The sequence below is a fragment of the Lutra lutra genome, chromosome 6, assembly GCF_902655055.1.
Source record: "Lutra lutra chromosome 6, mLutLut1.2, whole genome shotgun sequence".
Classification (NCBI taxonomy): domain Eukaryota; kingdom Metazoa; phylum Chordata; class Mammalia; order Carnivora; family Mustelidae; genus Lutra; species Lutra lutra.
The window spans coordinates 19,974,082-19,997,863 of record NC_062283.1 but is presented as its reverse complement, the minus strand read 5'-3'; the positions used below and the strand labels follow the sequence as shown (position 1 = coordinate 19,997,863).

The 23,782-nt window shown below is 37.1% G+C and overlaps 1 protein-coding gene, 1 non-coding gene and 1 pseudogene across 5 annotated transcripts; 2 read left to right on the top strand and 1 right to left on the bottom strand.

Moving 5' to 3' along the window:
• Nucleotides 1–958, bottom strand: LOC125101540 (60S acidic ribosomal protein P1-like; annotated as a pseudogene).
• Nucleotides 905–22,428, top strand: SNRNP48 (small nuclear ribonucleoprotein U11/U12 subunit 48). Of its 4 annotated transcripts, none has more exons than XM_047733804.1 (10): nucleotides 905–1,109; nucleotides 4,490–4,603; nucleotides 4,850–4,910; nucleotides 5,739–5,813; nucleotides 10,984–11,172; nucleotides 11,609–11,730; nucleotides 15,477–15,562; nucleotides 15,962–16,126; nucleotides 18,363–18,415; nucleotides 22,074–22,428. In XM_047733804.1, exons 1-9 carry the CDS (start codon nucleotides 957–959, stop codon nucleotides 18,409–18,411), a joined length of 1,014 nt encoding a protein of 337 aa, XP_047589760.1. In that variant the 5' UTR covers nucleotides 905–956; the 3' UTR covers nucleotides 18,412–18,415; nucleotides 22,074–22,428. The 4 variants fall into 4 exon arrangements, with proteins under 4 accessions (XP_047589760.1, XP_047589761.1, XP_047589763.1 ...); XM_047733805.1 differs by lacking the exon at nucleotides 22,074–22,428 and adding an exon at nucleotides 20,263–21,275; XM_047733807.1 differs by lacking the exon at nucleotides 22,074–22,428 and adding an exon at nucleotides 20,100–20,245.
• Nucleotides 20,247–20,358, top strand: LOC125103416 (U6 spliceosomal RNA). The gene has a single exon (XR_007128408.1). It is a non-coding gene; the product is annotated as a U6 spliceosomal RNA (small nuclear RNA).
• Nucleotides 22,429–23,782: the final 1,354 nt, after the last annotated feature.

Genomic DNA, 23,782 nt, shown 5'->3' with positions numbered 1-23,782 from the left:
GCAACTGCAACTGACTTTCAAATTCTGGAAAAATAGTATGTGGGGCTGTGTGTTTGTGGAGAGAGAGAGAGAGAGAACGCAAACGTGGGCAAATGTTAACAATTAATGAGCTGGAGGATGGCCATACAAATACTTTTAAACTTTTCTGTAGATACAAACCATTTTATTTTTGTAAAGCTCAGCTTTTTATTGAACATGTTTAAAGACATTTAGTCAAAAAGACCAAAGCGCATGTCATCATGAGACTCCTCGGGTTCTTCCTTCTTTGCTTCCCGTTTTTTTTCTCAGCAGCAGCAGACACTGGTGGACAGGGCAGGACTTTGGCTGGTGCAGCGTGAGCCGCTGGGGCAGGTCCACCAGCCCCTACTTTGAGATGAGGCTCCCAATGCGACCACCGGCCAGGGCCTTTCCAAAGAAGCCTGGCCGGAAAGTTTCAGCATTTAATGAGAGCATTGATCTTACCCTCCGTGACCGCCACCTCTTCCTCGTGCAGCATGAGGGCCAAAGAGATGCAGGCGAGCTCCGAGGTGGAGGCCACGGTGCGCGGAAAGCGGCCGGCGGGAGCTGCTGCAGGCCGGTGCTTGTCGCTGTTTGAAATGAAGACCTAATCTCAATTGAAGCAAGTGACCTAGCTTCATCGGAAGGACCGAGCATCTTAGCGGCAGCTGAGGCAAGGGCGATGTAAACCATTTCTTAAAAGTTCTGGGGGCGGGAGGGAATGCAGTTCAGGGAAGCCCGGGATCAAACGCACCGGGGAGCAGTTGCACCAGCCGCAACTCCTGGAAGACACGGAAGACCCCCGGGAGCACCGCTCAAAATGACAGCTCCGCCCTTCCCGGGCCTCTCCCTATAGGCGGTTCCAATCACGTGGCAGCCTGGTCCCGCCCACAGTTCCCAGAGGCCCGCGCGCGGCGCCGGCAGTTCGACTGCTTCCTCCTGGCGGGTCGGGCGCGGCCATGGAGGGCGAGCCGCCCCCAGTGGAGGAGCGACGGCGGCTACAGCAGGAGCTTAGCGAGTTCGTGGAGAGCTGCTGCCGGAGGCTGGAGGAGGTGACGGGGTCCCTGGGCTGGAGCCTGGATCGGCTGGATCCCGGGGAAGAGGCGGCAGAGGTGAGGGGGGCTTGAGCCCCGGGTCCTTTGGGGGCCCTCAGCCTGCGGTGTCCTGTGGGCGTGGTGGGGGGGGGGAGGAATCCGCGTGGGAGCCCCCTCCGGTCCGCAGAGCCGTGGTGGCGCTCGGGACCGGGCCTGGAGCGCCCTTGATGCCTGCGGGCCTCAGGTGGGGCGCGTGGGCGCCTTCGGAGCACTCTCCTCGGGTCGCCGGTGCAGCGCTCCTGCGGAACTTCGGTTCAAGGAGAGGGTGGAAATGCGGTGGGTGAGGCGGGGTGGCAGGTCTAGGGTTTATCTAGAAAATACGGGAATCGGCCTCAGAGTGCCGCCAGCGGAGGTGTTGCCGGTTTGCTTTGTCATGTGTCACATGGATGCCGCAGTTGCACCAGATTTGGTGTCAGGAGAGCTTGGGAGTTCACTTCCCCCTTTTCTGCCTTAAAATTCTGCACTTCTGATGGGACAGCATGGATGGTAGGATTATTAGAGGGTATCACTAAGAGATGGTGACTAACAACTCTTTTGAACATTAGAATTGCCTTAAAAAGTGTAGGTAGGTGTATAAAAGTGAACAATCTTGATTGTTTGTGTTTTGGGGTGGGAGGAGAAGAAGCGCTTCAGTTTGGGATAATTCACGATCTCTAATGCTCTTTCTGGGTTCGTCACGCTGTAATAATTTCTCCCAGGTTTAAATTACATGACTGATTCCGTAAAGACACCTAAGGTGTGTTTGACTCATACACAGACAATTCACATTTATTGTATTAAAGGCGTCGTGGAAATTTTTAAAATTTGTTGAGAGTGATGTTTGAAGCTGTGAATTCCGTTGAGTGGGGCCTTCCATGCTCTTAACACTGTTTACTCAGCATCGTAGTAACCTGAAATTTCTTGGATTAACACTTAAATAGATAGCACTTTGCTTATGCCACTATATACTATACTATACTATACCTTAGTTTCTTCGTTTAATAGTTATAATTACCCTGTGAGTACTGTTAGCCACATTTTACAGATGAGAAAACAAACCCAGAGAAGTGGTAATTTGTCCAAGGACACACTGCTAGTAAATAGCAGTTGGGATTTTGAAGTCCAATGCGCTATCCATTGCGCCACGGAGCCACCTAGCAGTTGGGATTTTGAACCCAGGCATTCTGGCTCCTGAGAATCTCTGTGTTTCATTGCTATGCTGCCTCTCTAAAATGTCTTTGTAAAATTCCAAAATTATGACAAATAACTCTGAGTGTACATCTAAATGCTACAGAACTAACGTCTGAAATTCAAGAGAGTGACTTAGTTTAAAAATCATGGTAGGTGACATCCATCCTTCCTGGAATAGTCTGCATAGTTAACGAAGCTTCACTTTTCTGCTGGAGGTTTTTTTTTTTTTTAAGTTTATTTATTTATTTTGACAGACAGAGATCACAAGTAGGCAGAGAAGCAGGCAGAGAGAAGGGGAAGCAGGCTCCCTGCTGAGCAGAAAGCTGGATGTGGGGCCCAATCCCAGGACCCTGAGACCACGACCCAAGCCGAAGGCAGAGGCCTTAACCCACTCAGCCACCCAGGCACCCCTCTGCTAGAGGGTTTTAATACTGAAGTTTAGCGAAGAGCAGTCACAGGTTCCATCGTAGAGCTTACTGTGTGGTCATAGTGAGGGGAAATCTAGAGAAATCAGCCTACATTACAATGTGATAAAGTCTATGAAGGGTGGAATAGCTGTTTATTATTGCTGTGGTAGGACAGTAGAGGTTTCCTGGATAAAGTGAATTCTAAGCTGATTAAAGTGTGCTGAATTAGCTAGGGAAGCACAGAGAAAGCATCAATGGTAGGAAGTCCAGAGAAAAGGGTGTGACCAGATCAGGAAACCCAAGGTGGTTAAGGATAGCTAAGCATAGACTGTAGAGAAGAATGATGGTGGGAAGGATCCAGATCTTAAAGGTCCTGTGTCAGCCATATTAAAGAATCTGGGTTTTTGTTGTTGTTGTTTAAATGAGGGCCGTGGGGAAGCATGAAAGTATCTTAAGCCAGACGATATCATATTTGCCTTTTAATAAATTAGTAATTGCTTACATTGGAACACTTGCTATGTACCAGGCCCTGTTTGATTGCTCTGAATGTATAAACCCATGTATAGTTTATTTAATCTTCACAATAGCTCTGTGAGAAAAGAAAAGTTTTTCCCATTTTATAACTGAGGAAACTGAGGCAAAGAAAGGTAAAATACCTTGACCAAGTTCATACAGTAAGTGGTAGACCTGGGATTCAGAGTAGCCACAGTGCGGAGAATGAGAAGGACAGCAGGTCTGGAAGCAGAGCAGTTAGGCAATGGCTGTGGTAATCCAGAACGATGTTGATGTCCTGAAGTGGGGAAGTAACAGTGAGGATGGATTTTGTGGAGGGATTTCAGAGTTAGTTAGGGGTGAAAAGGGCTGGGTATTGATTAGATATCAATGACGAGGAAGAGGAGATGGTTTTCTGCATGAGGAAACTGGGAGACTTAAGAGGAATGGGTTTGGGGTCAGGAGACCAGGAATGTAATGAATTTATTTTTGTTATATTGAATTGTTAGTGTTTTTAGTATAAGATACTTAAAAGAAAACAAGGTCTAAAAATCTAGATTTCGGGAGCCATTACTCTATAGTGAAAATTAAAGCCATGAGATTTTCCAGTAAGTGTATATCAAATGGCAAAAGGTCACTGGTTTGACTTACGTGAAACACCAACATTTAAAGGGGTACAGAGAGAACAAGGAAGACATCTTTAGAGAAGACCAAGTAGAAGAACTAGAGAGGTAGAACATGAAGACTGTATCTGGATGACAGAAATGGCCAATTGGATTGTGACCTTCAAAGAGTTAAAATATTTTAAAGAGTCTGACCTGTGCTTTGACACATCTTTAGCAAGAAGATTGTTAGTGACCTACTAACTGGTAGTTTGTAAACAAATCTTTTAAAGTTGGGCTTTGGAGAGGTGGAGAGGAGGCTATAAAGGAGAGAGAGATTGAGGGAAATTTTTTGTTTTTTGTTTTTTAAATATGCACATACATCACACCTGGGTTGGGAAAGAGGCCTCCAGAAGAGGAGATAAATGGATAGTACTACTTGATCAAGTAGTAAACATTTAATGATTTAATCATTTGAATATAGTATTCCTGTGGGATGCCTGGGTGGCTCAGTTGGTTAAGTGTCCAAGTCTTGGTTTCGCTTCAGGTCAGGATCTCATGGGTCATGGGATCCAGCCCCACCTGGGTTCAGTGCTCAGCAGGGAGTTCACTTGAGGTTCTCTCCCTCTGCCCCACACACATGCTGTCTTTCTCTATCTCTCTCTTTCTCTCCAATAAATAAGTCTTAAAAAAAAAATGTTTCTTTGCTTCTCTTTCTTTTTTATAGGATGAAGTTGTGATATGTCCCTATGATTCCAATCATCACATGCCTAAATCATCTTTAGCAAAGCACATGGTGTCTTGTAGATTGAGGAAACTGGGCTATACCAAAGAAGAAGAGGTACCATATATTTATTATGTATATGTCATGTAATTCATGCATGAATAAATTCAGAAGATTTGGTGGGTATAGTGTGAAGTGCTCTGACATAAATACTAGTCACTTGTGGGGTAGAATGCTATTTGCCTAACTGCTAATTTTTGTAAGAAATACTGAAATGATAGTAATCTCTTGTTTGTTCATGTCAAATCTTAAAATAGGCAGTTATTGGTTACAAATACTAACTTCTTTGTTTTTACTGTTTAGGATCAAATGTATAATTCTGATTTTTTCTATGAGAATGTGAAGATACCTTCAATTACTTTGAGTAAGTATTAATTTAATAGATTATATTAAAGATAGTATAGGCATTGATATTTCATTTTTGAATTATCAGAAGAATGGACTCTTTATAAGTATGCTTGTGATTAAGATGGACATTTCATGCTTTAAGAGAATGTAAGATTAATTAATGTATAGTGAAACTAGTTTGCTTAATCTGGAATTTAGAGACCAGGTTTATAATAATAGGCAGTGAAAACCCTTCAAAGCTTTGTGCAGTAAGACACATACCTTCCTTCTTGGATATAACAAAAATCTGGCCACACAATACAGTTTGCAAACTGAGGCTGGAAATGTGTTCCAAGTGTTCACAGCAGGTGCGGAGGTTAAAATTCCAGACTCCAGAATCGAATGCCCTGATTCAACTGGTTTTATCTCTAGTAGATTTGCGACTTTCAGCAAGTAATTACACCTTTCTGTTGCCTGAATTTCTCCATGAAACGGGATGATGATAATGCACCTTTGCACTGATTAAATGTTGTAGTATACGTAAAATGCTTAGAATAGTTCCTGGCACTTAGCAGGGTTCAAACAATGGTAGCTGTTACTGGTTGCTAAAATTTTGTAGCAGCTACTGCAGAATGCCTGATGGTAATGTTTTCTAGACTGCCTGCAATCTAGTTACTTATTGGGTTCTAGCTTGATCTGAAAAAATTCTGCCTTCAGATTAGCTAGGCAGCAAGTGTAGGTTTTTTCACTTTCCAGATTCTGGAGATTTGTCAGTGTGCGCAAAGAGCTTGGATTGGAAACAAGTTAATAATGTGATTGTGGACACTGATGATTCATACTGTGTTTATGGGTGCTTTTTTGACAGATAAGGACTCACAATTCCAGATAATTAAACAAGCTAGAACTGCAGTTGGAAAAGATGGTGATGGTTATAATCAAAGTAAGTGGCATCATAGTTTGAGCTAATTAATGATTTGAACTATTTTTGTCCCATAAGCAAATGTTACTGATTTTTAAGAAAAATCTTGTGGAAACAGTTGCATGGGGAAAGTTACATTTTATATTTAATATTAGTGTCAGCTTCATTGGGTAGATATTTTCTGCTCAAATACACCTGTATTATTATTATTATTGTATTTGAGCAGCTTTAGCAAGTGTCTTAGCTAGGGATTCATGCTTTGGAATCACCTGATAGGTGAGATTACCTTGTAGATAATTTTTATTATGATTACTAGGTAACTAAATTGCATTGAGAGTGTCTTACCCTGAGATTTGCTCTCTCTCTTGAGAATTAGTCCCTTGTTAAATATAAGAATGTTGAAATGCAGTGTAAAAGGACAGGCTTACGCTAAAAGAGAGCTATCTTCACAGCTGGCCCTTCAAATAAAGCCCAAACACAAAGTTTTACATAGAGTGTCAGAAAGTTTGTGGATCCCTTCATACACAGCTTTGGAGCTGGGTTAAGAGTTTCTGCCTGGGACTTAACTTCAGCAGAGAACAGGTTAGAATTTTTTTTAAGTATGAGCTTTTAGGAAATGAAAAGAAAAAACAATCCATTGGAATGTTAATAGCGTTAATAGATTTATTAACTAATAGAGTTAATATATTTAATAGATGAGTGAATAGTGTTAATAGATTTCTGAACCTGGGGATAACATGTAGCCAAAGCATGACTTTGCTGTTCTTAACAAGGATTTCTGAGTTGTCCTTGAACCTTCTGAAGGTAGCTTTCTCTGGACATCTTACCTTTTTTTCCCCCTCTCATTATTCTTTCCAGCTGAAATCTATTCATTAAATTAGTCCAGAGTTAGGATTTGTTTCTCCCTTGTTGAAATTCAGTCTTTACCCATTGTTCTAAACCAGTATCTGGACTTCATCTTTTCCCAAGTTCTACTGTGGCTTGAGGAGGAGCTCTCTTACCTTTAGTGTACATTATAGTGGTTCCATACCACAGACAGAATAATCTTTCCTGTATTTCCTGTTTTAAAGGTCCCATTTTTATGTACTTTGTGCTAAATTCTGGGTTGTTGTTGTTGTTGTTTTCCTTTCTTTGAGGGAGACATTTGGCTCTTATTTGAAAAGATTACTGAGCTGTGATCAGTCAGTCCTTTTTTGGTTTCCTATTATTGTTCTGCCCCCTACTCCTGTTTAGTTAATGATCCAGAAAAATGTAGAAGATTTTTGCTATTGTTTTTTGGAGGGGTTAATAGTTCGAGGCCTTTTTTGACCTAACTAGTTAGATAGATTTACTAGATGTATTTTGGAGTTGAAAGAGAACTGGGAGATCATCTAATCCAGTGTCTTTGTTGAGGAAACACACCCTGTCTGAGAGGAATAATAAGGTTCTTGTGTGTTTATTCTGAAGACTATCAATACTTTATTAGTTTTTTTAAAAGAGATTCTTTATAGTTCTTTCATGTATTCATTTCTCTTTCATAACACACTTACATAGGCTGGACAACTACTTTCCCCTCCTATTAGGTGAAGAAATAGATTAACACTCGTTTGCTAGATGATAGCAAGGCTTGCTAATGGCCGCGCTGGATTGAGAACCAAGTTTTGGATTTGGTACATACTCTGAACTGAGTTATTCTGTTTTCTGATAGAAATTGCATTTAAGTGAAATTTATGGACTAGGAATCACTGCTCAAATATATTCATTATTTATTATGTCTGTTATAATTAAGTAGAAGAATACCACAAACTTTAAATCTGTACCTACTCACTGCTTGCTATTATTAGCACTGTTCTTTGTTTATTCTGGTTTGTGTAAGCCTGCTTTAAAGAAACTAGTTTCTTGGCCTGGTACAAATGACAGCTTTTTTGACGTTTTGTGTCCTTGTCTCTGGTGTGAAACTATCTTGTAGTATTGTTTAGGGTAATGGAAATAATGAATGCTAAACTAGCCCGGGCTCTAATAATTGGCTGCTTATGTGTAAGCAATTTAATTTCTAAGCACATTAATGTACAGAAAGTGATTTTTAAGATAATGAAATGGTTGAGAATTTTATGTATGTGTGTAATTTAGAGAATGTTCTCAAATTTTTTTATTTATATGACTAAGTAATAAGGTAGATTTGGACCTTGAGTTTAGTTCTTTACAAAAGCGAAGAATTACTTTGAATAAGTAGTTCCTTCAGTAGAAAGTTAAGAGGAATTTTTGTTTTGGCACTCTCTTAAATTAAGATTTAACTTAAGAATTTTATTATATGATATGATTCTCTTTTTAAAACTTTTTTTCATATTGTATAGAGTTCTACTGCTTCTCAATAGGCCTTATTTTTGTGGCCCACTTGTGTGTTAAGAGATTTTAAAATCTAATAGCCAAGAACAAGAATCTCCTAATATCTTGCTAATTTATTTACTTTGAAGGAAGAATGACTAATAATGAGCAATTTTACATTTTCCCATTTAATTAATATTTTGTTTGTCACATACTAAATTATATGTTTTTTGATGAGTTATATTTATGTTTCCATTTTATCACTCATACTAGGTCTCCACCAGTGTATAGAATTCTTAAGTTCATTTACCTTTGTGAAAGCTTGAAACAACCATTAGATCTACTTACTTATTTTCAGATATAATTACCTTTGTTAATTTTATAACCAGGATGCTAGTTTTAATCATAAACAGTCATTTTATATTTAGTGGTTTATCTTTTTCCTTCATCATTATTTGCTGTACTTCAGTTTCATGACATATATTTGAATCATGGCCATGATTTGAAGATCAGTGCATTATACTAAAAGAACCCGCAAGAGACCCAAGTAACTGATTAGGCCTAATCTGTTCCTACCACTTGTGAGACTTGGGCAAGTCATTTTACTTCTGTGGGCCTTATTTCTTTTTCTGTGATATTTGGAAATTGACTCTGTATGAATTCTCTGTAAAATTCTGAATTTGTAGCTTTGAATCAGTACTTTTTATGAATATTTAGTATTATATGTCATATGTTTAAGATGCTCTGTCGTGGCAAAGGTAACTAAAACAAGAATTAGAGTTACTAAAAAGCTAGATTAGAGTTTCAGTTTGGGTGATGATAAGTTCTGGAGATGGATAGAGGTGATGGTTGCAAAACAGTGTAATGTGTTTAATGCCACTAAGCTGTACACTTAAAAATGCTTAAATGGTATATTGTATGTAATGTGTATTTACCACAATTTAAAAAAAGCTACTACAAAAAAAATAGAGGATCATAGAATTTAATATGGTTACAGCACATTCAGATATACTTCTAAATCATATAGAAGCTTATATTTGAAAATTTACTTTTTATGGAAATGTGAGCTTATTTGTGTTTTCCTTTTTTTTTTTTTTGTCAGAAATATCTATATGTTCTCAATGATTTGAATGCAGTCTGTTGTTTAACTTTTCCTGTACTTTTTCTTTTTCAGTAATTGGGGTGAGTATAAAGAGGAATTAGGAACCTGAATATACTCCTTATTTAAAGATATGCAGTATCCTTTTTGCAAATGATATCCTTTTAAAAGTATCACTCAAATTTCTAAACTTTATCTTAACCACTGTCACAATATTATAATCTTTGGAATTTTAGTTGAATTTCAAGGAATTTAAGTATCAGTCTTCACCATACAGAAATTTCAGATGAATAAAGATGACTCCAGAATATTTTAAGAAGGAAATTATATTTCTTTGTCTAAAAGTAACAGGCAAAGGTTTATGTGGAGCTTGTTTATAATATATCAGTATTTTCTAATCTTTGTATTTTTCTCCCAGCTTTTGATAGCCTATATTCAAAGGAATTAGGCTTATCAAAGCTAAGTCAGTTTTATAGTACAAAGTTAAATGTTTTAAAACTTACCTGCATAAAAAGGCTTTTCCAAGTGTCTACCAGAATTAGAGTGAAATTGATCAACTTGAAAGGAAACCCTTCTCCACTAATTCAGAACCCTTTGACTAATACAAATGACCATGTATTGTTATCCCTGGCTATTCACAAACTCATATTCAATGTAGCACTCCTCTTAATTTATAGACATATGTAAAGTCACCTCTTTTTTGTGTGTTATAGTTCTTAGTTCATAGTTTGCTCTTATTTTAATTTTTCTTTTGCCTCTTTACTTAGGAAGTCAATGAGGTTAGACTTTATCAAATAAAAGTACTGGGAAGAGCTACTGATCTTACCTTGTTCTATGAACCAGAGTTATTACTTTAGGGTAACTTAGGAAACATTAGTAGCTCCTGTTCATTGTTTTCATCAGTGAATAATGAAGGCTAGAAAGAATTGTTTTAAAACAATTGCTTTATTTACAGTTATAATTTTTTTATTTCTTTGAGAAAATTTGAATCTCAAAACAAAAATTTTCTTCAATGTTTAATACATCATATCAAGGTATTGTATTTACTTTCTTTCATTAATGAACAGATTTTAGAAAGTTCTGTGACTATTGGGGGGGCACTCCTGTTAACTTTTTAAAATAAATTTGGTTATGCCAATATGCTTCTTCAGAAAATTAAAAGTTTGGTTTTAGTTTAATCTGTCATTCTCTGGTCTGGGGAAGTTTGGGATTTCTGCTACTTAAGTAATTATATTTTGATCCCTAACTCTGAATCATTGTACAGTTGGGATATATTTTGAATATGGAATACCTAACATGATGCCTCATATACAAAGACATTTTTTACATATTTTTCATACTTCCATAATTTATTTTTAGAAGGACTACAATGTGTACTACATTTTTTCTCCCGCCTTTTATGGGGAAAAGCATATAAACAGAAAGAACATTAGTATCTACTTTTATAGTATTGGTAGCCTTCTAAAATTGTTACCCAGGAAGTTTTATGAGCAAATTATCTCATGGTTATTACTGCCTGCCTTCATGGGATCTGTCCTAACATTGTTAAAGAGAATAGCAAAGAATCCACATACATCTTTTGTGTGGATATAGCATTGAGGATTAAAGTCACTATTTACCATTTATCACATAGATGGATATTTTGTATATTAAGGGATTACTGTGAAAACAGTTGTGTTAATGTTGCATTATTACAGCGCATGTTTAAAGATAAGGAGTAGATTTTAAGTCCATAACGTATTCATGCTTCATGTATTGTTTATTCTTGTGGTTTTATTTTTACTTTAGGGATTTATTCTTCGTTACCTGTTGAAGTTCCTCTGAATCACAAACGGTGTGTTTGTGATCTGACCCAAGCTGATCGTCTTGCCCTCTATGATTTTGTAGTGGAGGAGACGAAGAAAAAGCGCTCTGATTCACAGATTATTGAAAATGACAGTGATCTCTTTGTAGACTTGGCTGCCAAAGTCAATCAAGGTTTGAGATGAATACCATGTTTTATATTTCTTAATTGTCATTTCATTCTTTGTGTGTTACTAAGATTTAGTTGTCAGACCACTTTGAATAGAAATAGGATGGTTTTGCATTATCTGATATTGACATATATATTAAGATGTTTACTCTGTGTGAAATTTTGCTCTCTGACTTTTACATTAAGCGAACCTTCCTTCTATAAAATTGTTACAACTGTTCTTGTCCTTTAATCTTTGTACTTTAACAGTCTTAGCTTCAACTAACGGCTAGAGAAAAGGAATGATATAAAACAGCCTATTTCTAGAATATGGAAATTTTGGGGATGTTTTTAGATGCATGGAAACATGTTGAAGTATGGGATTATTGTGGTCTTTCTTCCTGCTAATTCATAAGAATTTAAAAGCTTCCAAGGATGTAATTTATTTTATTCTTTTATTAGATAATAGTCGAAAAAGTCCAAAATCTTACCTTGAAATCCTGGCAGAAGTGAGAGATTATAAAAGAAGACGCCAGTCCTATAGAGCTAAGAATGTTCACATAACCAAGAAATCATATACGGAGGTAAGTTTTATATACTCTTTTAGAGCTTTGTTGAGAAGAGACATTTACCTTAGATAGTTAATGTAAGTCTACTCTGTGGGTTTCCACAGTTCCTTAGAGGTTATCTGAAAGAAGGTATCTTCAAGGCGGCCACACCTGATTTGTATTTGCTCCACTCCTTTCAGATCCCCTGTGCCAGACAAAGGCTTTTCAGGGTACAAAAATCTTAAATGAAGAGGCTGTACAATCTTAAGAAAAATACCAACTTTTGAGAAAGTAGCATGTCACGATAAAAGCATAGATTTTGGCTTTAGACCTGTGTTAGAGTTTTGATCCTGCTGTTTATCATTGCCTGTTTGGCTTGAATAGCTTATTTGAACATTTTAAGTGTCAATAATTTTTGTTTTAAACATTTTATGTAGACTTTGTAGGGTTGTTATACGAATTGATTGAGAATGCATGTGGACACAGAAATTGGGCAACAAATAGCCTTTCTGTTTTCCTTACAGAAATTTTAGCATGCTTTTGTGTACTCTGTTAAGTATTTAGGCTTAAAAAATGTCTGGCATAAACTATTTATACTTTAATCTCTTGATATATATCTAGACTTATTTTCAGAGTTCCTTCAGTGGATAGAGCTGGTGAATTTTTTGGTTCATGACTTACCTTACCCAGACTCTACAAATAATTTCCTCATTGAATCTCTAAATTCTTACCGCATTATTTCTTACTTCTCTCTATGATTTCTAAGATTGTCCATAATCTGGCCTCATTTTACTGAATATTTTTTTTTGCTCTAGTCAAGAGTGTCTGTTAAACTATATCTGATTACACACATTTACTCCTATCTTTGTGTCAGGATAACAAGTTGTTTGCTCACCTGAAATGCTCTTTGTTGTTGCTCTTTTAAATCTCAATAAGTTTAAGGTTCACGGTCACCATGAGGTGCTCCTTCCCTGGTTGATTGCTGTTATGCTCTCTGTACCACATAGCTTGGTATTTAAATCTTCTGCTGTTCATTTTACAATTAAAATACATGTTCTAGGCTTATCTCTTCCAGTGGCGGTCTGGGACCATGTCATACAGCCTCAGTATTCTTAAAGTCCCTCAAGTACTTGGTGGTTCATCAGTGTTTCTTCTCCAGTCTCATTACCTTGTAATCAAGTGTAAATGTTGTTACTAGTGTTCTTCACAATTGTATATTAACTTTTTGTTATGGAAATACTCAAACATATACTAAAGTGACTGGAATAGTCTTATGAAACCTTTTGTCCCTGTCACTCAGCCTCAACAATTATCAACATAAGACTTTGTCATTTTATTTATATTCTCACTCACTACCCCCCATTCTCTCCTTCCTCCACACTGATAATTTTGGAAGCAGATGCGAAATACCTTTCATCTGTAAAAACTTCAGTGTTTACAAATCTTTCAGTGATTTATCATATTTCTGGTCATGGCTTTGTCAACATTTTACCTTCTTCTAGTTTCATTCATATCATCTAAAATTTTTGTTTGCTTTGGATTAGAACCTAAACTTTGTTAGATTTTAGAAAAAAAAATTATTGCTGCCTGTACTCACTATGCATAACACTGCTATTGGGTAGGCAAAGATAAATGGCACACAGCCCCCACCCAGCAGAAGCTTGGTATAGTTTAACAAGTGAAACTTCTTTCAAAATACAGATTGCATTGAGTGATAAAATAAAGTGAGATCAAAGTATGTGGGAGAAATTAGCAATTCTTCTTTTAAAATATAAGATTGGTATACCATCTTTATATGTTTTCTGAAAATAAGCTGGTATGCCAGCTTCATAGAGGAGATAGCAGTCGAAGGAGAGGGAGAAGCAGGAATGGTAAAACATGTCTGTTCATGGGCTCTTTCCTGTGTGGTGAACCTGGAAACTATCCAGTAACATTCGGGCCTAGTGGAGCTCATGTAGAGCTACTACTAGTCTGGAGTCATGTTGGGCTACTCTGGAAGTGCTAGAGCTGGGAGTGGGAATTTAGGTGTGTGTGTGTGACTCATGTTACATGTCTTAGATTTTCACAAGAGAGTATGGTAGAGGAGGGGAACTTGCGGGTAAGGATATTCCAGGTCAAAGGGCTAGTGTTCCTAAAAACATATAAAAGAGAAGGAGTTTTCCAGAGACCCATCAGTAATCCAAGGTGCCTAGAGCTTAGGGTTTCTCAACTATGCAGTAAGAGATAAGGCTGGTTTCAATTACGTGATGTAGTAAAATCATGAAAGGCTTCAGAGGCTCTATTAAGGATTTTGGACATTGTTCCATTTTACTTTGGGAGCCATTGAAAGTTTCTTCAAAGTGGGGAGAAACTCAGTCATTATATAGTGACTATATAGTGTGTATCTTTGAGATTGCCCATTGTCCCCTGTACCTTCTGTCTGTCTGTATGTCTGCGAGAGATCACGACTGGGGGTGGGGGTGAGGAATGGGTAGAAGGAGAAGGCAACTCCCCACTGAGCAGGGACCCTGATGCAGGACTCAATCCCAGGACCCTGGGATCATGACCTGACTGAAGGCAGATGCTTAACTGACTGAGCTACCCAGTGTCCCCCCGCCCCTTTTTAAATTTAAATTCAGTTATCCTCTGTACTTCTTTTTTTTTTTTTTTTTTAAGATTTTATTTATTCATTTGACAGACAGAGATCACAAGTAGGCAGAGAGGCAGGCAGAGAGAGAGGAAGGGAAGCAGGCTCCCTGCCAAGCAGAGAGCCCGACGCGGGGCTCCATCCCAGGACCCTAGGATCATGATCTGAGCCGAAGGCAGAGGCTTTAACCCACTGAGTCACTGAGGCGCCCCTCCCCCGTACCTTCTTAAAACACTTCCTCAGTAGGCATGAGGGAAGTGTAAGCTATTTTAGTTTCGTCTGTGCTCCCAGGTGACCAGCCCTATGCTTGTTGTTTGCATGGATAAATAGGAAAGAAAAAACTTCCAAGTCGTTCTGAGAAGTTAGGGGCTTATATAGTCTGTTAGGAAAGTATCTGTGAAGTGACGGAGATGTTTTGTATTTTGTCTGTCATCTTGACTTAATTATAAAATTTAAAAAAATTTTAATTGTAAATAATATCAAATACACAAATAAGTTGCAAAACTAAAAATAGTATAAAGAACACCTGAATATCCTTTACCCAGATCACCCATTGTTAACATTTTGTCACATTTGCTTGTCATTTGTACTCTGTCTGTACGTTTTTCTCTTTTGATCTCTAACTGTACATTATTTTTTTTCTAAACTATTTGAGAGGAAGTTACCCCGTGATCTTTTTGTCACTAAATATTTAGTATGTACTTCTCTTTTTTTTTTTTTAAAGGTTTTGTTTATTTATTTGACAGAGATCACTGGTAGGCAGAGAGGCAGGCGAGGAGGGTTGTGGAAAGCAGGCTTCCTACTGAGCAGAGAGCCTGATGTGGGGCTTGATCCCAGGGCCCTGGGATCATGACCTGAGCTGAAGGCAGAGGCTTTAACCCACTGAGCCATCCAGGCGCCCTTAGTATATACTTCTTAAGAACAGGGATAGTTTTCCTAACATAATCATAATATGGTGGTCAACTAGCGAGTTTATCAATAATTACAGTACTTTCATCTACCATTCATATTCCAATTTGACCATTGACTTTTTCATGTTCTCTAAACTGTTTATGTCCCATAGTCCATTCTGATTGTTAACAGTGATTTTTTTTAGCTTTGTATAATTTTTTGAAAAATCTTTCTTATCTGAAATTGGGTGCTTCTCTTCCCTGAGGTGATACGGGATGTCATAAATGTGCACATGGAAGAACTCAGTAGTCATTGGCAAGAAGAGCAAAGAGCAGAGGATGATGCTGAAAAGTATGTCATGGGGTTTACTGGTGAAAATACTCTCTTTTTAATCTGTTACATTATAATTATTTAACTAAAATTTAGCCTTTCCAAGACCATTAATAATAGCACATCATAATTCATTAAAATGCTGAAATTGTTCCATGTTGTCATTGCTCAAGGTTATTATACCAGAGTTTTTCTGTTGACATAGCTCTGACAGTTTTGTAGAGACAAATATATTAGTGAGATAGAAAAGACATAAAACACAAGGGCTATATTTCTTTGCCCTCTCATATAGAATATAAGGTTATACCTATTTATATTGACTCAATCTATTGTTCTGATACAGAATATTCAACTTTAAGCTAGTGTGTCTGTTGTGTTTGGTGGAGACTAGTGGTTAAAACTAACTGTTCTCTGTTTCAGGAATGAAGAAAGACGATCAGCTTCAGTAGATTCCCGGCAGTCTGGTGGAAGTTATCTGGATGCTGAGTATTCACGACATAGAAAGGATCGGAGTAGGAGCCCACATAAACGGAAAAGAAATAAAGATAAGGATAAAAACTGGGACTCTAGAAGAAGGAAGGACAGGTAAGTCTTAACACCGCATCATCTGATGTTGAATCGTTTACTCTTGAAAGGTAAATAGATCCTTTTGTTGTAGACAACGTTGAAAAAATGAGTTGTAAGAGTAAATTACAATAAGGAGAGTAAGTTATTCGTGAGAATTCTTATCATTTGATTTTAGTTCAAGTAACCATAGCTCTGGTGGCATAGTTCTCTATATGCCTGATTCGATATGGGTTTCCCTCTTTTACTCCTTGTTTCCTAGCAGGGACATAGGGAAGTAATGTCTAGGTAGGAAGGTAGGTAGGAAGTTAACTCTATAAATAGGTGTTTGCCTAGATCTTTTTTTTCTGCTTCTTCCTCCTTTTTCTTGTCATTTCTTTCTCCTGCTAATTCCTGAGTTAAAGGGTCTTTAGGGTCAGAGAGAAGATCCAAACTTTAATATGAAGTCAATTTTGTCCTTGTTAATATCGCCGATAGAATTTTGACAGCTGGAAAGTTATGAACTAATGGTAAAATAATAAATTTATATCACTTGCAATCTATTCCAGTAGTCCAGCTGCTTACAGGGCATCTGCATGGATCTCAGTGTTAGTCAGAACTCTTTCTCGTACTGACCCTCTTTCCCCAGCGTTCCCTGTTCTGGTTAATGGGACAGACATCGTCTGTTCACCTAAGCCAGAAATCATGGAGTTATTTTAGTTGCTCCTTTTTCATTCCTGCCATCTGGTTAGTTCCTCATTGCCGTCAATTCTACCTGAAGATACCTTTACGTGCACCTCCTTACTGCTGTCCACCTGGGAAATAATAGTTTTCGTAATTGTTCTAACCATTTGTAACCTTGTCCCATGTGGAGTCATCCCTGCTTTACTGCCTGAGTGAATTTTCACTCTTGCAACTCTTCAGGGGCAAAATCCACATTGTTTAGAATGGCTCCCAGGACCACCAGCATCAGGGCTTTTGGCTACCCATCCTTGTTTTTGCCACTACCCCATGAAATATTGAATTATGCTTTAGCTAGCCTGAGTTGCTTAAATAGTTTCTCATCTGTACTCTGCCACATTTATGCCTCTCTGTGTCAGGCTCTGCTGCCTAATTTTTATTTTTAAAGACTGCTTGGTCTTTTAAGACCCAGCTTAGTCATTTCCATGAAACCTCTTATCACTCATTGAGGCAGAGCTGATCTTTCCGATTTTGTCAGCATTCCGCCTACCACGTATTTTTTATTGAACTTAAGTTATTACTCTCCCTAGTAGACTGAGCTCCTTGAAGGCAAGTCCATGTCTGATTTAGTAGTATATGCACAGTATTTGTCTAATAATAGCTTCTCAAATGATACCTTGTCCCTCTCCAGGGCCGCTGGTGATCAGGAATTAGTAATGCTTATTGATTTAATAATTTTGTTCATGTTACTGTCCTTCAGTTCGTAGGTTTAAAGCTGGCTGTGATTTAGTCCTCTTATAAAAATGAAATATTTCCTTAGTAATCCCTTTGATTCATATAATGAATGATATTTTGTAATAATTATATACAAATTAACTTAATTATCAGAGTTATTACGCTCTTTTACTGCTTTCTGGTTTGTTAATGCTTCTTCCATTGAAGTAATTTTTGGCATCTCTGAACAGTTTTTATTGACTTAAATACATTAACTTCAAATGTAAACATGAAATAATTTGCTTTTAGAGAGGATATATTTAAAGTTTAAATAGTATTAGTAGGAAATACTTCTCAAAAGTACAGGGTTGGTCTTAATGAATTGCATGGACTTGATAGCAACCAGCATAAGGATATCAGACAATTTTTGAATTCCGTCTATGACTTTATGACTTCAATATTTTATTTGGAATAAATTCTCTGGTTTTCATACGTATGTATGTATATATATATATATTCAAAGTCAGTTTTAAAGCAGAACTCTAAAATGCAGTTTAAAAAAAATTCTCATTTTGCTTATCCCCATGTCAATTTTGTCCTTTAGTTTTAATGATTCATTTTCCATATTTACTCTTAAAAGAAATTACTGTTTAGTGTATCCGTTTGGCTTAGTTGGCAGAGCATGTGACTCTTGATTCCGGGCTTATGATTTCAAACCCCACAATGAGGGTAGAGCTTACTTAGTTAAAAAAAGTATTATTTAGTTCTGACTGTATCTTTTAACTTGTTCTGAAGTACATTACTGGTGTATTACTATTTTAAAATTCTGATATTAAGATGTCCATCATTTGTAATACCTTTTTTTCTACTCCTGTCATTTCAGGGATGGGGAAAGACATCATAGTCATAAAAGGAGAAAGCAAAAAATATAATGAGGTATTGGTGCATGTATTAATTATGCTTATGTCATGATAACCAGTATGATAGCATTTTAATTACAATTTCTTTGAGTAGGAGAATGTTTATATGACTTGTTTAGTACTCAGATCATTAATTTTCAGTAACTACTTATGTTTCAAACCATGAGTATACTATTATGTCCTTTAATTTTGTTTTGCTTATATTTTAATAGATGATTGCTTCCTATTACAGATTCTGTTTCATTCTTTGTGATAATTTATGTATCAGAAAGTTCTTTAAAGTCAGTACTTAAACTGTATAAATAATACATGAACACATTCTCATTTTTAAAAATGAAACCTTATAGCTAAGGTTAACATCCCCTTGGAACCACAATCTGTAATCCCTGTGGCCACCTCAGTAACTATGATTTAACCACTGCACTGGTGAAATATAGTAGGGAAAAAACCACCTAAATATCTGTCAGAAGGGGAATGGCCCGGTTAAATAAAATATGGTATAGTCATATGATAGATTACTACATTGGATTTAAAAGAAATAAACTTTATAATAACATGGATAGATGTCAGAAACATAATGCTAAGTAAAAATAGCAAATTGCAGAAAAATAAATACAAGTTATATTTACGTACAATATAATACTGTACATTTTCTGTGACCATGTATGTATGTAAATATATTTTTAAAGCTTCAGAAGGACCAATACCAATCTCATAACAGTAATTATTTGTGGGAGGAGGTATAGATGGGAGAGATGGAATGAAAACCAGGATTGAGAGGGTGGTCAAAGAAAACTTCAGCTTTATCCACAATATGTTAAGTTTTTAAAGGCATTCATCTTTCACTTGTTAATTAAAGGTAGATTTTAATTAAAATTAAAAATATACTGTCATTTTCTTTTATGTAAATCATCTTTATTGAGTAACTGTTTATATAAAATAAAATGCACCCATTTTAAGTGTACGTTTCATTTGATTTTGACCAACTTAGACCCCAGCCGATGAAGTTGTCACCACGATCAAGATAGAGAACATTTCATCACCCCCCAAAATTCTCATATACCCCTTTTACCAATTTCTCTAGGCAACCAAGATCTGGTTTTTGTTGCTGTTAATTAGATGTATCTTTTTCAGAATTCATATAAATGGAATACTATAATACGTACTTTCTTCCACCCCACGTATTTTTGAGATTGACCCATGTTTTGTGTGTCAGTTGTCTCCTCCTTTTTGTTTGTAGTATATTTGTTGTATGATAGGTCACTCAGGTGAAACTTGGCCATTAAATGTTAATCACCTCCTGTCTAGTTAACAATATTTGGAATCTTAAAAACTCAGGGTGAAGATTCCAAGGTGGGTTTCAAATAGAAATGAAACTTAAAATAAGTAACCGACAGTGGCAGAAAGGTTGACTGGCTTTAGATCAGATTGGCTGTTGGGCTTTAGGTATAAAAAACAGCTCTCAGATTTATAAGTTGGAAATCAACAGTTTACCTGCCAATACGAAATCTTACTACTGCTATTGTACTTAATTTCTAAATATATAAAAATTCAGATTTAAAAATCTTAAGGACTTTGGTGTTACATAATGGGGAACCATGTGGAATCGCTGCTTTTGTAGGTCAAAAACTATTTGAATTCATCAGCAGTTTTATATGTTGTAACTTAATTTATTGTTTTGTTTTTCAATGTGAATTCAGCGATTTTGCTGAGAGGAAGAAACTAAAAGAGTGAGATTGAAAGGCATACTTGGATTTTCAGTAGAAGGGAGAAATAAGTGGAAAGAAGTATGTTGGTGGACTTAACGAAAAATAGAATAGGTGGGAAAAGGAGATCATCTAACCAGAATGCTTGCTTTGCCAGTATATGTACCAGAATTGGGAGGGTACAGAGAAGATGAGCATGGCTTCTGCACAAGGATGAGAAGTAAAATGTAACCAGAGTTCTTTACAGATTTTTAAGTATAATACCAGCTACTAAAAAAAAAAAAAAAAAAAATACCAGCTACTGCAAACTATCCAATAAAATAGACATAGATGGAAAGAGGCTTTGTTTGACCCTTGCACATATTAATTTTCCATGCTTATCTGTTTGTGTTTTAGACTCATTCACTGGATTATGAGCTCTTTGAGAGAAGGTTTTATATCTTTATCAATATAACCCCCATGCCTAGCAATTTATCATTTTTAAATTTTGGCAGAAGGATTTGCAAGCCCCCGTCATTTAACATCTAATTTTTGATTCACAAAATACTGATCTTTATCAGTACTATAACTGCTATCCATCTTATCCATATTAAATCCTACCTTAGGTGGCACCTTCATGCCTACATTTATGATCTACTGGCCATAAACAATTTTCTCTGCTGAACTCTTAAAAGCACTAAGGATAGTTAACATTCATTGAGCACTTACTATGTAGCAGACCGAACTTTTTAAAAATATACATATAGAAAGTATACATAGCAACATTTACCATTAGCTGTTTTTAAGTACATAGTTCAGTGGCATTAGTAATCACATTGTTGTACAACCATCACCACTATACGTCTCCAGAATGTTTTCATCATCCCAAACTGAATCTGTCTCTACCCATTAAACAGCAGCTCTCCATTTACCCCTTCCCTCAGCCCTTGGTAATCACCACTCCACTTTCTGTCTCTATGAATTTGACTATTCTAGGGACCTCATAGAAGTGGAATCAGAATTGTGTGTGTGTGTGTGTGTGTGTGTGTGTGTGTGGCTTATTTTACTTAGTGTTTTCAAGGTTCATCCATCTTGTAGCATGTATCAGAAATTCATTTCTTTTAAGGCTGAATAATACTCCATTGTGTATATATTCCATATCTGTTCGTCCATTCATCTGTCGGTGGGCATTTGGATTATTTCCAACTTTTAGCTGTTGTGAATAACACTACTGTGAACATGGCTGTACAGAGATCTGTTTGAGTCCCTGTCTTCACTTCTTATGGATGTATGTCTAGAATTGGAATCGTTCGGTCATAAGGTAACTCTGGGTTTCATTTTTTGAGAAACCTTCGTAGTGTTTTCCACAGGGCTTACACATTTTACGTTTCCACCAGCAGTGCAGCAGGGATACAGTTTCTCTACCTCTTTGGCAATACTTGGTATATTCTGGTGTTTTTTATGTGTTTTTGGTAATAGCCATTATGGGTGTGAAGTGGTATCTCTTTGTGGTTTTGATGAGCTCTTTGTAATAAACATATTTAGTTGTCAGGAAACACTCTGAGGTGTAAAGACTAGTATTTTCACCATTTTAGACATGAAGAAATTGAGGATCAAGGAACTAAATAACTTGCTCTCATTCTGAAAGGGAGTCTTGGCACTCTTGCCCCAGGGTTCGAGCTCTTTCAGTTCGTCTCTCCTGTATTATAATTACTTACAATTGCTTGTGTCTCCAGCTAGGTTTTAAAATTTTTTGAAAGTATGATATGTTTATCTGAGTCCCCAGAGTGCCTAGTAGGATTCCTTGAATGATGTAGGTGATAAATGTTTATTCAGGCATAAAAATGCTTAATTATCTTCCCAACGTCATACGAGCAGTGCGAACAAAGATTGGAATTAGAGCCCCTGCTCTTAACCAGTATACAGACATTATTTTTATTTATTTATTTATTTATTTATAAAGGTGTTTTTGTTTTGTTCTTTTGTAAGTGATCTCTACACCTGCGGTGGGGCTCGTACTCAACGCCAAGATCAAGAACTGCACGTTCACGACTGAGCCAGCCGGGCGCCCTATACAAACTCTTATTAACTGGGGACACGTTTGAATGGACTTGTATCATGGTAGTGTCTTCCATTTCATAACAATCTCTGCATTATCCACCAAGTTTTCTGAACTCCTTTATAAAATCTGAAAAAACGAACGTTTCCCACCTATCATTTTGTTAAATTCAAACTGATTCATAAATAAACTTGCCTTATGTCTTGATACCTATTAATTATATATCAAAGTTCTTTGCAGTGATCAATTTTACGTTTCCCATGAAGACCTAAAAATCAAAATCTCACAGTACCTTGTGAAAGATTTTATTTATTTATTTATTTATTTATTTGTCAGAGAGAGAGAGAGAGAGAGAGCGAGCGAGCGAGTGCATAAGCAGTCAGAATGGCAGGCAGAGGCCAAGAGAGAAGCAGGCTCCCTGCCGAGCAAGGAGCTGGATTCGGGACTCGATCCCAGGACCCTGGGATCATGACTTGAACTGAAGACAGCGGCTTAACCAACTGAGCCACGCAGGCACCTCAAATTCTCACAGTACCTTCAAAATTAAGAGTGCTTGACAGTTAAATGTGAGGTTTTTGGAAGAATCTTAGCCAACGTAAGGAATTTGGAAGGAGCTGAGGAAAAATTGAAACCCGCTCTGTCCTCCTGCCCACTGCCTCCTATCTCTCCTACTCTTAAAGAGGATGTGGGTACGGTTTTTTAATCTGCCACAGGAGAACAGCACTTATGCTGAAGTTTAAGGGAGAGGCATTTGCGAGCAAAAAGAAGTTAAGGCAACTTCTCAAATATTTAGACTGGTCTTGGTTGCTTTAATTTACATGTTGTCAAAGTGGCTACTGTGCAGAGCCCAGGGCACTGATTACATTCAATGGGAAACTGAACCTGTCACTCTCATTTATTAATTAGATTAGTGATCTCCAAGTCTTTGTCACTGTGGAGTAAGGCTGATGGGGTAATCTTGAGCCTTTTAGTGAAAGTTAGTTGTCAAATGGCAAATTTTACATAAAATGTTTTAAGTTGACTTTGAAAAAAAATTTTTAAACACCTATATATTATGTTGCACAGAAGTATTAATACCATGAAAGTGTGTGTAAAGTCTTTACTCCTATCTTTGAGGACACTTTTCTTTTTATGTTTAGTGAATTTGTGTAGGTCCAAGAGTTCTGGTGTGAAGCTTTGTTGCATTGAGTGTAAAAAAACAAAATCTATTTGTAGTTTTTGAGTATGTTTATGAGGTTGATTTCTTTTTATGTAGCCTGCTTTTGAGTTGTTATAACTGAGCCAGCAGATGTGTTAATTATGAAACTAAATCTTACTTACTACATTTGCGGTTGTACTTCCTACTCTGGTCATAGATTTGGGAGTTTGGTCTCGTGGAAAGTCCTCACAGCTTTTGGATATTTGGATTGACACCAGTAATTTCTATTGCTCCTTTTCAGGAAAGAAAAAATGAAAGATTTGTCAGATTCAAGGGGCTGCAAGTTGGATTCATCTTTACTGAGCAAGTTGAGTCAGTTTCCTATCCAAAAACCCAGTGTGGTCACCTAAGAGGAAGGATGCCATCATAAAATAGAATATAAACTTCAAACTTACTTTTAGTCCTTTGGCGTAGTAATAAAAGGCAGGAAGCACTTCAGTT

What these genes read in the sequence shown, in the direction of transcription:
- SNRNP48 (XM_047733804.1), top strand. Translation starts at nt 957, where the DNA reads ATGGAGGGCGAGCCGCCCCCAGTGGAGGAGCGACGGCGGCTACAGCAG. An exon ending in TGGTGATGGTTATAATCAAA is followed by an intron (nt 5,814 to 10,983) that starts GTAAGTGGCATC and finishes TTTTTACTTTAG; the next exon opens with GGATTTATTCTTCGTTACCT. An exon ending in GCAGAGGATGATGCTGAAAA is followed by an intron (nt 15,563 to 15,961) that starts GTATGTCATGGG and finishes TCTCTGTTTCAG; the next exon opens with GAATGAAGAAAGACGATCAG.